The 16,751-nt window shown below is 33.0% G+C and overlaps 1 protein-coding gene and 1 long non-coding RNA gene across 3 annotated transcripts; one reads left to right on the top strand and one right to left on the bottom strand.

Annotated features, from left to right (window-relative positions):
• LOC110011926 lies at positions 980-2,789 on the top strand. Its single transcript, XR_002287031.1, has 2 exons — positions 980-1,014; positions 2,406-2,789. It is a non-coding gene; the product is annotated as an uncharacterized LOC110011926 (long non-coding RNA).
• LOC105160322 (WD repeat-containing protein 44) lies at positions 3,804-9,125 on the bottom strand. 2 transcript variants are annotated; one of them, XM_011077650.2, is made up of 8 exons: positions 8,796-9,125; positions 7,060-8,294; positions 6,883-6,973; positions 6,597-6,754; positions 6,453-6,504; positions 5,895-5,974; positions 5,689-5,782; positions 3,804-5,490 (listed from the first exon to the last, which is right to left on the bottom strand). In XM_011077650.2, the coding sequence occupies exons 2-8, from the start codon at positions 8,194-8,196 to the stop codon at positions 4,982-4,984; spliced, it is 2,121 nt and encodes a 706-aa protein (XP_011075952.1). In that variant the 5' UTR covers positions 8,197-8,294; positions 8,796-9,125; the 3' UTR covers positions 3,804-4,981. The 2 variants fall into 2 exon arrangements, with proteins under 2 accessions (XP_011075952.1, XP_020549041.1); XM_020693382.1 differs by lacking the exon at positions 8,796-9,125 and adding an exon at positions 8,650-8,746.

Raw genomic sequence — 16,751 nt, 5'->3', positions numbered from 1 at the left:
TTATATTCTCGTTCAGCTCTATATGCTTGGAGTAGTTTAGTCGCGGACCGTTGGATGGGCTTTTCAATTGGTCCTTAAAAATTGAATATTTAGTATTTTTTAAAAAAAATCATGAACTTTAGAAATAAGATATTGTGAGATTGCAAACATTTTTATATAAAGTAAGAATTTATTTTTTAAAATTTCAACAAATTATTGCAAAATTGTTATATACATCTTATAAGTTTCATCACTTTATTTCATCAAAATGCTTCAAATACTTCAAGTGTAAAAATGCTCGTAGTTCAAATAACAAAATGTAATTAATCATATAAATATTATATTTATTTTTTTATAAGTATAAAAATATTAAGTAAGGAATAAAATAAAATTTTTTATTATCATTAGTATTTTTCATCAACATAAGAGTGTATGTTGTAAAGGAAAAGCATGTAAACATAATTTTATTTTAAAAAAAATATAATTTCATAGAGGAGTGGACGTGTAATTAAAGTATACTTCTTCTCACTTTTGTAGTTCACTTTAATTAGTGGCCAACGTATAAAATACTTCTCCCTCTACTAATTAATTAACCCATCGGAGAAAAGGTCCGAAAACCTAATTTTGACAATTCCCCTTTCCTAAATCTGCCTCTCTATCTCCTGAAATCCATCGATCGATCAAGAATTCAATCCCACGGAAACTGGAAGCAAAGCAATGGAGAATGCAAACGGAGCTTCGTACTACGAGAAGATGGACGGGCTCGCCCGGTGGTTCGGCATGAGCGTCGCGGCGGCGTTCTTCGCCTCCCTCGAGCGGTGTTCCTGCGTCAATCTTAATACCTCCGACACCGACGACGAAGACGAAGAGGAGGCCAAGGATCGTCCGCTGATGCTCACCTCTTTGCAGTCTGTTAATTCCACTGCCTCTTCTTCCTTCGCCGCTGGTCAGAATGTCAATTTGAGTAATGCTCCCGCAGCTGTTGAAAAGCTACCTGTGTGATAGCGCTCGTGAGAATTCATCCCTCGATAATCGGTAAAAGTTAACATTTATGAGTCATTATATCTGATTAATTTCTGGTTGTGTGTATTTTTGTGCATTTTAGATATTTTACTCTTTTAATTGATTTGGAGGTTCTTTTGAGATTCTGAAGCAAACTTTATGTGATTAGGGAAAGGAAGTTTGTTATTGGGACTTAATCAAGTTGTGCACATTGTGGTTGTTTAAGTAGAGCATTGTTGTATTTGTGAGCATCGTATATCTTTATTTGGATGATGGGATATGCAATTATTTTTCTGTGGTAATGACTGATTCTTAGTTGTAAAGTGTTTGACCAATTATCGTGATTCAGACTCTGAATTTGTTCCTGTGGTTTGATCTAAGTGTTGGAAGTTAGACTTTTATTGTTGAGTGGTTTTGTATTCGTCAAGCTCTGTTTTTTGTTTTATTGAGCAACTCTGTTTCCAAAGGTTTCTTTGGTAATAGGGCACTGGTGCTGTTTAGACTTTGGTGAAAATGAGAAGAAAGGACGATAGGTGCTGTAAAATGTCTTGAATTTAAGAAAATGAAAATTTAATATTACATAGTGATACTGATATGGTATACAAGATCAATGCTCATTATTGATAAATTCAGCTAGTTGGATTTGATAGTGGGATTTGGGATTTTAAGAATAGAATTACAATTTTTTGGCAAAGCTATCAATGAAGTAGAGTAGAGCAATACTCTTTTGAAAGAGTCTTGATGAAGCTCTTCATGAATCTGAATGCTATTTCTGAAAAAATGATGAACCATTTGTTAATCTATCTTAATGAAATTTTGTGCTTTCCCATAGGATCTGATTCTCATACAACAACATGGCATGTCTTTCACTTTAGTTTGTACATCTGCATTCATGATGATGCCTCCCTTAACACTTAACAGAATACATAGTCCTCTCTTCTTCCTTAATATTCCCTGTTGTGAGTTTTATTATATGAAGAATTTCCCCTGTTAGTTTTGATGTGACGTAGATCACATCTTAAATCCATCTGCATTTAAGGAGACAATTTTATTCATAACGAATCTGAATAGTGGCACAGAACATTAGTATAGCATGAAGGGTGATCCCTATATATTACTTGTGCTTGATTTTGCATGTAATGTTGAAGGTTCCGTAGTAATACCCTCCAACTATAGACTAATGCACATCCAAGATTCTTAATGCTCCAATACAAGAATCAGGGTGCAGCATCCTGGCTTTCATGATGCATAATATTGATGATATTTTGGTTGAACATGTTGCAATATGGATCAAATATCTTGGATACAGCACATGGAATAAAGCATACATGCACATCCACACTTGGATTAGAATGATAGATGAGATTGCTTATATATTTTCTTATGAACTAGTTTGGGGAATCAAGTTCAATTTTTATTTTCAGGGCTTCTTGTGTACGCTGTATATTTCTGGAGTCCGGAGTCCAAGCATGTGGAAGCAAAGCACAGCTGATGCTATCTTCGTCATTTTATGTTTGTTTGTACTGTTATACCTGAAAAATATTTACTGTATCATTGCATTTTCAGTCCGTGTTATCTTCTGATAAGAACAGACTATAGATGCCTGATTCTGTCATCCTACAGTTGTCGTACTCGGACAAAATATCTTGTGCTCAATAAGCTTTCTTAATCTTCCACCTTTTTCTCCCTTCCACACCCAATCCTTTGTCTCCTAGGAGAGAGCAACGTGAGATTCCATTGTGCTTGTAGGGTTTGAAGATGAACATTTGAAATGTCTAATAACAACTCCCCGGAACTTATTGGGATGAGATTTGAGAATTTACAGTGTCCATTTTGAGAGTCATTTCAAATATTGCAACAGAAGAAGCAGGCTCATGAAACTGGAGAACGCAACTCACAAATGGCTGACAATTGGACTCGCTGGCAACTGGAGAACGCAACTAACTCTTAATAGCTTTTTGCCCCTGTCTGAGGTTGAACACAATTGTTTGTTTTTCAACTTGAATGCTTTCTGTAAAGGCCATCATCTCAGTAATGACTGAAGGTATTATTATACTGGATCAGACTAGAAAATGAAATTAATGTCATCCATTTACAATCAAATTAGATGGTAATGATTGGTTTTTACCAAATAGTTCTATTGTTCATGTCTTGGAGATGTTGAAGAGTTCCGTGGACTGAGAAAGTAAGCCCGCAGAAGAGGAAATAAAGGGAAAATTGGCAGACTTGAGTCGAGGATTAAGTGTAGAAGAGTGCTGGCCGATACCCCACCTGGCTATATTAGATGCATAATACCCATTTAGAAATTTTAATAGTTAATTGTGGTCATAGTTAATTTCGGTCGTGAAAGATATAAATACAATAGGCGCTCACGGGCTGTGTTGTTCAAGTTGAGAGTGTTAGACAGTTCCTATGAGAATTTGGACCCAGCCGAACCCAATTGACTAACTTAAGTACTCTCTCTCTCTCTCTCTCTCACACACACACACAGAGACTAACACCCACTACGCAGATGGAACCCAAATTCCAGAGTTATTTGTTAAATTGAGAGGTCTTTTGGATCTTCAATTTTACTGTAAAGGCAAGAAGATCTCAGTGACTAAATAATCCCTAATTCAGCACCATTTAAAATGATAATATGAGCAAATTATTATGAACCCTTTTGGCATTGGGGTTCAAATTAAATAACTTAATAATTATTAGTGACAGCTACAATAAATGTATTTCATCAAAACACCAGCCTACTTTTTAAAGTTGTTTGCCCCTTTTCTTCAAGTAGACTTATAGATAAGATAGAGATGGCGAGAGATAGAGATAGGAAATAGGGAAATACCATGTATGCCAGATTAGTATTGAGTAGGGTTCCTGTAAGTAGTGAAAAGTACTACTTATATCAAAAGGAGCAACAAGTATAGGCTGAAAACCTAGTCAATTCTGTACACAACTAACATCTATTTACATGCATATATGTCCCCAAAACAAATACAATTAGTATCAACTCTATTCATTTACAGAATTACCGTACCATCGTCTCTATCTGCAGCACCTCATTCGTGCTGGGAGCCAAAATAAACGCCGACAATGGCCCTCCTCAAGACACGGACAGCCAGCCATTCCCCTCCAACTACATCTTCAATTCAAGGGCCGGCCAAGAGATTACTTTAACCATGAAAAAAGACAACAGTCTTACCTAAGGAGGATTGTTACAGTGGTGGTTGTCCCTTTTCTACTTTTTACTTTGTAAAAAGAAATCAAGAATAGGCAAAATGCAGTTAGTTTACAATTTCTTTCTTTTCTTAAAGAAACTAATTTAGCAAAGAGACGACTGCCCCGTCCCACCCTCTTCATGGTTCAATCAAGATCAAAATGGCAGACAAATAACTCAATCATTCAGACCAGCCAAACAGACCATAAAGAAGACGTTCCCCACTACTTTTCCCCAAAACAAATTCCGACCACCAGCCCGGCTCTACCAAGTCCCACCTCGATGAATAAACGAAAGAGGTCACATTAGGTCCCACAAGCACCTCCATCATGCACACCAGTCTCTAGCAGAGACCTCTTCTAAACAAAAGCCCCATCTGCTTTTCTGGCCCAGCAGCTAAAAGAACTTCAAGAGCAAACAAATGAAAGAATCATTGTATAATTAAGCTGAGTAACCAGAGTTCCTTGTGTAAGGCAAACCTCAGCTAATTCTTGATCATGTGTACTGCCTCACAACTTGCGCACTCGACTCCAGCTAGCTGTCTTCATAAGCCCCCATCCAAAACTTGAATTAATATGCAGCATTTGAAGGGACCCAATGGATTGCTACCTCATGTACCCCAAATGCATCTATTGCAATTTAATGGATTGGGGTCCGGCCGGCAACCTTTAATACAGACGAAACTAGCTTTATGTGCCAGCCTATCATGCAATGAATTTGCAAGTGTGGATGACTTGCAAAAGTTGCCATTGAATAGAGATCATATCCGGTTTCTAATATTTCTGTCGACTTGTCTTAAAGTGGTACTGGTAACCCGTAATTGTGGAATGATCTAATTCGCCCATCCCAGCCGGCGGTTACAATAACTAAGCCCCAGGCATGAGTATCAGATGAACTCTGACAAGAAGTCTTGAAAAGTTTGTACTGAGATTTGCCCAATGGAGATGTCCCAGCTGGCGGACTTGACACGGGAAGCTTTTCCTCTGGCCAAGTAGCTGATCCTTTGGAGGTGGAGTCTAAGAGAAACTCTTGGCTAAATGAGAAACAAGTGGATGATGAGAACGACAATGGATTTATGGAACTCTTGCTGATGGTGCCAGATTTCAAGCCAGACCACGGAATGGCAACAGAAGCATCAGCTGAGAAAAACTCGAACGACTTATTGACTTTCGGCTGTGGAAAAGATGAATTTCCCACATCAGTGTAGTTCCAAATATAAATATTTGAATCCTCAGATGCAGAAATGATGTGCTTCCCATCTGAAGTAAATGTAGCGGAAATCTGGTTTCCTGTATTTCGAAGGCCTGGCATAGAAAATCAACATGTGAATTACAGCATTTTGCAAAAATTATACTCTAAATTCAGTAACAGTCTTTTAACTTCCTCAGTGCTAAAGTAGATAAAAAGCTGGACATTCATAATGTTGGCCGAGTCCGGAACAGAGTCAAATGGAGAAAATTTCTGACATTATTGAAAATGAATGAAAAGAATAAAGTACAAACCTTTGTACTTTCCAATCACATTGAGCCCATCTATAATTCTGACTTGTGAATCAGCACAAGTGACCAAAACTTTGCTTGGGTCTTGTGGTAAAAACTGCATCCACATGACAACAAAATTAGGATAATTTTGCATCCACTACTAACCCAACGAGAAAATAAATAGGCAAAAGCAACATAGCATTGTCATACAGTCAATTGGCTGTTACCTGAAAGCCAATTATCCTTTTGCATGGTGATTTCTTCTTACTGGTTAAGCACACCTCATTTTCCAACTGGAAGTGATTATCTGATACAAGCAACACAGAGCATCAATGTCCCAGTAGGTAAATGTCACGTAACATTAGTTTTGCATTCCATATGGAGTGAATGGGATATCAAATTTAATTTGTTGCTTGCCTCGTATATTTCGGCTTGAATATCATGCAAAAACAACCACAAATGAGTTTCAAGACACAGAGTTTCGCTACTAAGGGCAAGTCATATGAAGGATTTTATGACCTTTTCTATGAAAAAAAACAAAGATGGGAATCTCTAAGCCGATAGTAATTACATCATCCCTTCTTTAGACCTTCAATTTTTTACTTATAAGTTGGCTAAGAAAATTTAGAGTCCCAGAAGTCACCTAGACATCAAAAGTTCTGCTAATTGTACAGAGAACAACTCAACATCTCTGCACTAGAATGACATCATGAGATCTATGAACCGAGATTTTCAACCAAAGTACAACCATAAATAGAAATGTCCAGGAATTAATAAATAATTACCTGATATGTTAAAAAACCGACAGGTAGCTGTAATAGAGCCAATAATCCCGCCCTGTACAACAAGCAAATGAAGACACAATTAATATGTCTCAAGAAATTAAAAATCTGCACGTAATAATATGCAAAGGGTAGTTATCAACAGACCCGGCCATCAGGGCGATAAGCAACAGCAGTAATTATCTCCCTTGTTTCGGTCCAGTCAACAACTTGACAGCCATTTATTGTCCAAATTCGAACTTTCCCATCTATTGAACCACTGATGAAGTAATCATCATTCACAGGGTTAAACTGAATGCAGGTCACTGCACAGCAAGATGTGCTTTTAGCCAAAGAAATCAGCAACAGTTAACCAAATTCAGTTATAAAATTTCTGTTATCCCCAGGTTAGCTAACTGGTTTATAACATGAAGGTGGACAGCTAGGTGCATACCATAATCAGTATGCAAGAACACCTTAAGGCACTGATCAACTCCGACCCTCCACAAACGTACTGTTTTATCAACCGATGATGAAAGAAGACGCTGCAAGGAAAAAAGTGAAAGACTATTTAGTTCAATTTAACCAATTTCAAAAGACATTACACCATAGCTGCACATCCTAAACATACATTACTCTTTGACCATGAAAGATCCAAGATCTCCCCACTGTGTCCTTGGAAAATGTGCAATGGCTGCTCTAAAATTCGGAAAACCTTTGGAGGGAAGATAATACAGGCTGAGTCTGGTGTTTTCCTTAGACTCTTAGATTTATTCACTTTATCTTTCTCCAGCATGAGAGGTCCCAATTCGGAAAGATGATTCATTGAGAAGTATACACACGAAGGATCTGCTTCTGGAATGTCAGTTGTATCTGATCTCTCATCTTCCACCACTTTCCAGACTCTGACTATCTTATCTTCACCAGCACTAGCCAGGTACTGTCCGTCAAGACTAAATTTCATTGTCAATATAGACCCCTCATGGGCTTTGATATCTTGTCGCGTGAAGAGGGCTGAAAGTTCCTTCAACTTTCTCCGACTATGGCGAACCTTGACTCTGCATATCCTCGTTCCCTCAGCTCGGCTGAAACTATCTAATTCCACATTATTATCTCTGACACTCCTACTAATAATACAACTCATTGAGCGCCATTTACTCAACCACCTATTCTTCAGTCTGTCCAATGTTCTGGGTGTATAGCCATTACCCTCAATTTCCGCCTGTGCATATCGATGAACAGAGGGAGAGAATTGAGAAGCATTCTCAAATTTCCCAGATGAAAACAACTGGTCCAACCCCATTACTCGAATTTTTTCAAGACTATTATTTTCCACCATCCCGAATCCAGTTTGACAATTATAATTCCCATTGACATTTCTGCATTCACTTAAAGCGACTCCCCTGGAGAAATCCAGATCATCAATATTCCAACTTGACACAGACGAGCTGCTACGAGAAAAATCATCTTCAATACTTGAGGTGCTTAAAACAGCCCCGTTATTCTCCATAATTCTATCAATATCTCCTATGAAAATACCATCTTCAACATTATCGCATGGATATACAGAATTTTCTCCTTCTAACCTATCTGGGCTCAGTCCCATCCATCTAATGAATTTCCTTCTGCGCTCTCTAACACTCTGAGGTGTGCTAATCCACACATCATAATCCCAATTTGTAGCAGAAACAAGATCAGGGTCTGGCGCAATGTGCTCGGGGACATCAATAAATCGAGATTCCTCGTCGCCGATGCTGAAGTTATCCATGATTCCTTGTGTCAAGCCATGAGAGAACACAAACCTCCCCGCAAGAAACCAACTTTTTAAGCCCTAGGCAATGTGCTTATTCTTCTCCAATAAAAAACCTTTAAACAACAAAGGAGCAGAATTAAAGATTGAAAAAAAATAACTGACTAAACAAACACGAGCACCACAACCAAGGTTTCAGCAAAACTATAAATAAACAAATGAAAAACATCAGTCCATCAAGAAACATAAAACAAATACTACCACTGATAACAACAACAGATAAAATAAACAATAGATCCAACATGGATCCCAATCCACACCCATTGAACCTGGTCTCCCCACAATAAAAAGAAGCGAACTTGTTCCTTATTTCACACAACCACGCCAAGAAAATACAAGGCTAAAACAAAAACTTTTCCCATTCTGCAAAAAACCCGCATACACTTAGCCCAGAAAACGAAACCCCATTACCAAGATAACGACTTTACGCACTCCGCCAACCAAATTACCACATTTCACGCTGAAAATTAACGGAAAACACACTATCATCAAAATCCACATCATGCACAAAAAAAAAAAAAGAGGACGAAAAGTTTTGGGGACGGAAGGATTCTCACATGACATGGGTGTGATTCAGTTATATGAGATCGTGTCGAACTCGAAGCAGAGAGATGGAGGGGTTTGTCTCTCTCTCTCTCTCTCTCTAGAAAGGGAGCAAAAAAGAGGACTGACGATTAAAAAACAAAGGGGGGAAGGCGAGAGAAATGATAGTTAATAGGAAGTTAAGGGGTTGAATTGTAAAAAAACGAAAAATAGGAACTAAAAATGGAAAAGGAAGAAAAGCAGAAATTCCTTGATATTCGTGAATGGATGGCCCGAGAAACGATGTGTATCTGTGTGTGTGTGTAGATTTGCACCTCCCCTTCCCCCTCCCCCTTCTCCAATGTGTGTGTGTGTGTGTAGTAACACTTAACTGCGTGTACCAAACAGTACGCTCTGCAATTATGCCCCCATTTCACTCTCCCAATTTTTCCCTCCATTTATGGAAAATTAAATACAATATATATACATATATTTCTTCTTTTTCTTTCATTTTTTTAGGGGTGGGTAGGGTAGGGTAGGGTAGGATAAACATGAATTATTAATCTTCTCTGATTAAATTTTACATTATTGGCTAATTAAATTGTTTCAAGTTCTCTCTCCCTCTTTTCTTTTCAATTCTTAAACTACACTACCAAAAAAAAATCTAAATCCAACTTCATATCAGATTTTAATCTAACTGAATCAATTATATAATAAATCTAATACATTTATCTTATAACTGGTATATAGTTCAGAAAATATGATCAATCACATAACAAAAGTGTATTACATTATTTTGTAATTGGTTTTGATAACATTTTCTCTTACATAACAAATATATGATTTATTACTTTTTTTTCAAATTGAAAATCGTGTATTTAATTCGAATCTAAACAAAAATTAAAATTTCTCGATAAGAAGCAAAAGTAGGTTCACATTATCTAACTGATAGAAAATTATTCTTTTACATCTTATCTTATTTTCTAAATCTTAGGGTAAATTTAAATTAAAAGGCATTTTTGAACTTTTAAATAATATAGTAAGATAATATTTGATATTATGATAAGTTTATCTACACATATCTATACCAATTAAAGCATATTCCGTATATATACAGTATATGTATACATATACATGCTTGCCCATATGTATACTTATACTATATTAATATAAAAAAAAATCATCTACGCTCACAAGTCACAAACAACAGTAATAATATTATCGTATCGATTTTTTAAAAATATTTTTCAACTGAAAAATAACTAATTTATCCAATTTTATAGTAATTAATAAATAAATTTTTTTTCATATAAAAGATTATTTATTATATGTACAGAAAAGTGATGTCTGAGGACAACTTGTGCATATATATATATGTATTTGTAAATATGGAAAATTGTGGTGGGTGGGGTGGTTAGAATAAGATGCTCAAGCTTTCCACACTTTTGAAGTCAAAGAGGAAATGTAAATAGATTATTGACTCCAAGTTTGAATGGAAAAGTCGGGGTTTTATATTCAAAATTAGTAAGTAGCGACTTATTATTCTCCAATGTAATTAATGAATTAATTAGCAACTTCTTTAATTTGATCATAACTAACTGTATCGACCATTATGGGCAATTAATAAATTACTAAAAAAATCACATTAATATGTAATTACTGAAGTTAGGGAAATTCATAATGAACAAAAATCTATGGGAAGAATCAAAAGGTTTGTCTTTTTCTTAATTCTTTGGTCTAAATTGAGGGCTGCCCATTTGATAGTCACTTGGTTCAAGTGCTCACTATCATGGAAAATATGACAGCATCCACGTTCTGTATTGTTTTTGTATTATGTGTGTCGATTAAGATATTTATAGTCGACTTATTGTCGTCAAGAACTGAGACGTAATTGTATAGGAATCAACAACACACAGATCAGGATGATGTACGTTTAGCATCACTAAATGTCTTGACAATGATTCAAACCTACATTGTAAGCGTGTGATGTGTGAGGGTGGCTTGTAAGTCATAGCATTTACTATCTACACATGACCCTCATTTCATAGGGTTTGGACAAAAAATATTGACGTTAGCAAAAAAATTATATAAAATCTTAAATTTGTGCAATATAATCTTTTTTTTAAAAGAAAAATATTATTTATTGCTACGTCAATTCATACAAACTCAAATATTAATTTAATAGATTAATATTTTTAAATCAATGAACGTAATTTTGAGACTATATATCCACAGTGCCATGTTGTGTGCGGCTGCGCCATTTCTCCATCCGTATAACTTTTCAAAAAGGCGAACAATCATAAAAAAGGAACTTTCGCCAACCAAACTACACAAGTTATTAATTTTGCCAAAATTCTCTACTTTATACCAAACATTTAATTACGCATCATAAAAAATTAGTCAACATCTTTCATCACTGTGCCTGAAAACTATTGACTTAAAATAATTGAATTTTTAATAGTTAAACGGTATAATTTTCTGCTTATGACCGTATTGCAACAAATGTGTCAAAGTTCATTAGGTTATATTTGAATTGATGAATTTGAAATTATAATTTTACAATTTCTTTTGACAGATTTTTTGTATTTGTTCGTATAATTTCAAATTCGTATGATTTGATAGTGTTCATTATTGAGTGTTCTCCCGCTTTTTAATTTTTATATTGTGAAATAGATTAATTGAGATTCAAGAAAAACAAGATTTGGAAAGTAAATTAAACTTTGTTCCTAAGTGTTTTAATTATGAAACAGGATTTGATAGTGGAGACATAAAAGTGTTAGGTAAGAAAGGTGAAATATGTTGAGAGAGTGTTAGCAAAAGTCGAGAATAATTATGGGCGTTGTTTGTAATTAATCAAACATCTTGTTTATCATAATCCTATTCTAAACATTACTTTCCCTTTGATTTCCCGACCAAATCATTACATAATGAAGTGCTTAGTACAGACAAGAGTACAAACAATCCCAAGTGTAGGTAATAATTAAAACTCATGTGACACCATCTCATTGTTAATTATAAATTTTTGTCTTGCATCTATTTGTTTATTCTTTTCATCAAAATCACCATACATATATAGTTCAATGATATAGGATCCGGGTCGGGTCGGGTCGGGTCGGGTTATTTTCAGGAATTCAAGAACCACTTTAAAATTATAGATTAAGTAGTGCAATAAATAAGTTTAAACTATTAGAGAGAAGAATCGTTCAATATGATATTTTTAACACTCTTTTATGTGCAAATCCTACACGTTAAATTCTTTTTTGAAAAATTGGGTCATTGATATTTGAACCCAAAACCTCTTCTTCGGCCTTACCTCATCTAAAAATTTAAATTGTTAGAGAGGAAAATCGTTTAATATTAATACATTTAAGTCCCTCAAATGATCTTTTTAAACATTAATTCAAGCTGAGACGAGTTCTAATTGGATCAAATTTGAGTCTGATTGACCCATTTAAAATACATAGATCCTAATTAAATTAGGATATTTTTTTTACCTCTAGGCCATCTTTGCTTTGAGTTATTAATTAGGATATCCCACTTAATCACCTTTAATTTTTTATTTACTTTATTTTGCACCAGTCCGGTATTAGTAGTTAAAGCCCGTTATTATAGCCGATTATGACTGAATTGTAATTTTAAAGTTATTTATACCACTTAAATTCTATCACACCAATTAAAAAAAGCCTTAGATAATTAGAATAATTTTGGATCCGGATTCGGATTCGGGTTCGGTGTGAGTCCAAATACCCGAGTAAAAAAGCGAGGTGAATATTTGGATCCTTGATCCAATTTACTCGCAAAAAAATTAATCAAAACATGCCCCATAAATGGGTTAGACATGTCTTTGACAAACACGGATCTGGATTCCGGATCCTCTCTCCACAAGACAATGTTCAGAGATTTGGGCATCAAATGCATTGGCAAGAATCTTGCCACCTCAAATATAGCTAAAAAGAAAAGGGCACTCAAATTATGATCACCCACATGAAGATTAATAATTATGAATCACCTCAATGAATCATATTGATGCCATTATCCAACTTTGCTAGTGTTCTGTTGTAAAAAATATTATATATATTTCCACTTTGTATAAATTTAACAATTTTATTTTGAAAAAACATCACGTTAGATAAATAAAGTTTTTTAGTTTATAAGGCACTCAAGTTTCTTATTTATGATCAACGTAGGACGTTTATGTATGTCATATATACGTTTAATATAAATTAAGTTTCTTAGTAATGAAATCATTTATATTATGATCCTAAATTTAATTAATCATGGGATTAATTGGAGACAAAGCATGTGGTTTTTGTACATGTACTAGGTTAATTAACTGTGGCCAGATTCCTTAGCTGGACATATATATATATTTATGTATCATGATGTCGCGCCCACATCATGAAAAACCAATCTCTCCACTGTAATACTTAATCATTGTATTATTAATATATATAGTTATAATTGAAGAATGTTCCTATGTTTATGATTATTCTTTTAACATAATTTGGTGGTAATAAAAGCTAGGAAATTATTGTTATTATTATTATTATTATTTTAAATATGATATCGACACGAACTGAAAAACACACGTATGTGCTAAAGTCGACACTAGTTTAATAAAATTTAAAGTTTTGGAGTTTAATAAGTGCATGTCGATTCAGCCAGCTGAATATTTTCATAATTATATATATTGTTATATGCTTCTCGATAAATTATTTATCAATTAAGGAGTCCAAATGAAATTCGTTTTCTTTTTTATTTTAAAGATAATTATATTCATATCTTCTTATCTATAGTTTATTTATATAAATTATTCATACTTAATTATAAAAATATTACTATTAGCTACAGTATTAGTAGCTATGGCTAAAAATCATAGTAAATGACTAGTATTAATTACTGTTAAATAAAATTTATACAAAAAATTAGCTTAGCTATCATAAAAAAATTATTAAGCCATGGCAAATGTTTTAGCCACACTCACAAAAACCATGGCCAACAACCGTTGCGTGACCGTGGTCAATAACTATTTGTTAGGCTATTTGTTATTAACCATGCTAATTAATCGTAGTTAAATGTTATAATTCTTCTAGTGTCTTTTGGAAAATTACCCATAAAAAACGTCGACGCTATTTACACAAATTATCCATACTTTTTGAAAAATAACTCATACATCTCGAAGAACGTCAACATTATTACACCAATGATCCCTGCTTTTTGGCTGTCGGTGGTGGTTTATATAATACACAAAAGACAATAATGATTTATGTAAATAAATCATAAATCAAGAATGTAAATATAATTATTTCTTTATTTTACTTTATTTAAAATTTTTATGGGTCTTGGAGGAATAATGTGTAATAATAATTTGAAAGGGAATATGTGTGTGTTTGTGTAATAAATTAATTAGTATAATGTTGGTGATGGGATGGGGTTGCCTGTTGCTTAAGCTACAAATCATTCGACGTAGAAATATAAAATATTCTCTTCCCTTTTTCTTACTCCATTTTACTTACATCATGATAATGCTTTCCATATTCTCTTACATGTTCACACTTTCCATAATTTTATTAAATTTTTCCCCTATTATTTTAGTATATATTTTTCCGAATTTCAAATAATTCATATTACAATAATAAATTATTATAACTTTATTTAGTCTTTCTTTTTTTTAAAAAAAAAACATTGTACCTATAAAATCATGGAAAAATTAAAATATATTATCCTACTTTTACATCTGATATTATCCTCAGGGGAAAAGAATAATATTACATATAAATATTTCAAAAAGATATTTTTTTTGGAATAAATTAATTATAATTACAATTAAATCATAATTTCAGTCACTACAATTATAACAATTAACATTCTAATCATCAGTATCGACTATCAAATATCAAAAACTAATAAAAAAACTACTGATAAAGTAATATATATATACATATACATATTAGTTGAATTTAAACATATGACCTTATAGTCAAAAGCCGTCACATTTGGTAACTAAACTAGGGCCCATCGCCACATTTTAAAAGATATTTGTGTTTTGTACTATGGCGTGCGAACTTTTTTTGAAATTTCTATTTTGCCCCTTAAAATATTTTCTTTTTCTATTTTTTCACTCCTTGATGTTTAAATAATTTTCTAGCAAGTATACTTTTTTTTATATATAGATTATAGTAATTAAAAAATGACTAAATTTTTTACATATTTTTTGTGGGTGTTTTCAAATTTTTTTTAAATACATCGATATATGTAAATAAACCAACATATTATGACATTATGTACATAATACATCAAAAGAAACAACACACCTATTATTAGTAGGCTAAATATTTAAATTTGTAGGACTCAAACTCGCGATTTTCTAATTGTAAAATCCAACATCACCACTAAATAAGGAATGATTGGTGGGTGTTTTCGAGTTTAGGATAAAAGGAAAAAATAAAAAAAAAAAAGAGGGTGGAGGTGGGATTAGATATAGGTCAGCATCAAAGGGAGTGTTTACTAATTTCCAGAATGAGAATGTGAAAAATCACCTGATATGTTTCTTTATTTCATTACAAGAAAATAAATTTCCGGGACACAATTAATTTTATTGTACGGTCTCTGATGTGACACAAACCCTTTTGTTCCAACTACAATTCCATTGGATTTGACATTTTCAAATTAATTTTTTTATAAAAAAACCCAATAATTATTAAAAAGAAAAGGGAATAACAATAACAAGAAGCATATTAAAAATGAGGAATTTCTTCCACATTATAGGCTACATACCCAATCTTGATTTCCAGCCACAAAAATAATTTGTGGCACCATGACTTGTCCACTCAACAAAATCAATTTAATTTTTATTGAATTTGCAAATATTTTTTTTTTAATTTCAAGAACAACATTATAATATTTAACTTTTTTTTATAGTATTCGAATATAAATTCAGAAAAAAATTGTACTTTTAGTTCCGTATAATAAAGAATGTTGCACTTTTGGTCTCATACTTTACGAGATTAACATTTTATATCTCGTCAAATTAAAAAACGTTGCGGTGGGATAACGGGTTGTTTTTTTTAATAATAATAAAATAAAAATGATTAGAAATTAAAATGTTAGATATTCAATAATAATAAATATATCAAAGTTGAAAAAACAAAGATAGGGGAGATGCATTGAGTATGTGGTGAGAAAATGGTGGGAACAATATCCAAGTTGACTTGTTGTGAGTTTTGGACATGAGGGGTTGGAGACTCCAAAAATCTACCAATATCTACTTTGGGAGAAACCAAAAAAATAAAAATAAAAAAAGAATGTGTCCCTTGTTAGATCTACAACCCTAGAAATGATGAAACAACATTTGTACCAACACACTTTCAAGAATTGGGTAAAACATGCAATGTTGTATTACCAATTTTAGCATAACATAATGTTATTCTTCTTCTTTATATATATACTATTTGTTCTGATAAGTCGATTCTGCATTCTATAATAAATAATTTTTTATATTTTAAAATAATTATAAATAAAAATAAATATATAAACCAATTATAAATTGTCATTTATGAGTGAACAATGTCTTTTTTTTATATATTAGTATAGATGTAATAAAAATTAAATATTTTGGTGAATGTATACTATGTGAAATATGTAAAAAAGTAATATGGGGTTTTTCTGGGTTTTCTTCATTTCTTTTTGAGAAGTAGAGTGCAATTATTTCACTTTATATAAGTTAGACTGAGAAAATATTGATTTAGTAAAGTGCACGCGTATTCAGATATTATAATAGAGATAGGAAAAAATACAAATGAATATCAAGAAAAGATTTATATGACTTGATACAAGTGTTTGTCTGCATAAATTGGATAAACGAATCAAGATGAAATTGATATTTTATTTTTAATAATATATTTGTGGATGGAGCCAATGTAGCACGAGTGGATGGGTTTTCACAATAGTTGAAAATTATATTGTTTTTGCTTTTATATATTTTTTTTTTT

Source organism: Sesamum indicum, linkage group LG4, assembly GCF_000512975.1.
Source record: "Sesamum indicum cultivar Zhongzhi No. 13 linkage group LG4, S_indicum_v1.0, whole genome shotgun sequence".
Taxonomy (NCBI): domain Eukaryota; kingdom Viridiplantae; phylum Streptophyta; class Magnoliopsida; order Lamiales; family Pedaliaceae; genus Sesamum; species Sesamum indicum.
Note: the sequence above shows the minus strand (reverse complement) of the source record. Positions and strands in the feature narration are given on the sequence as shown.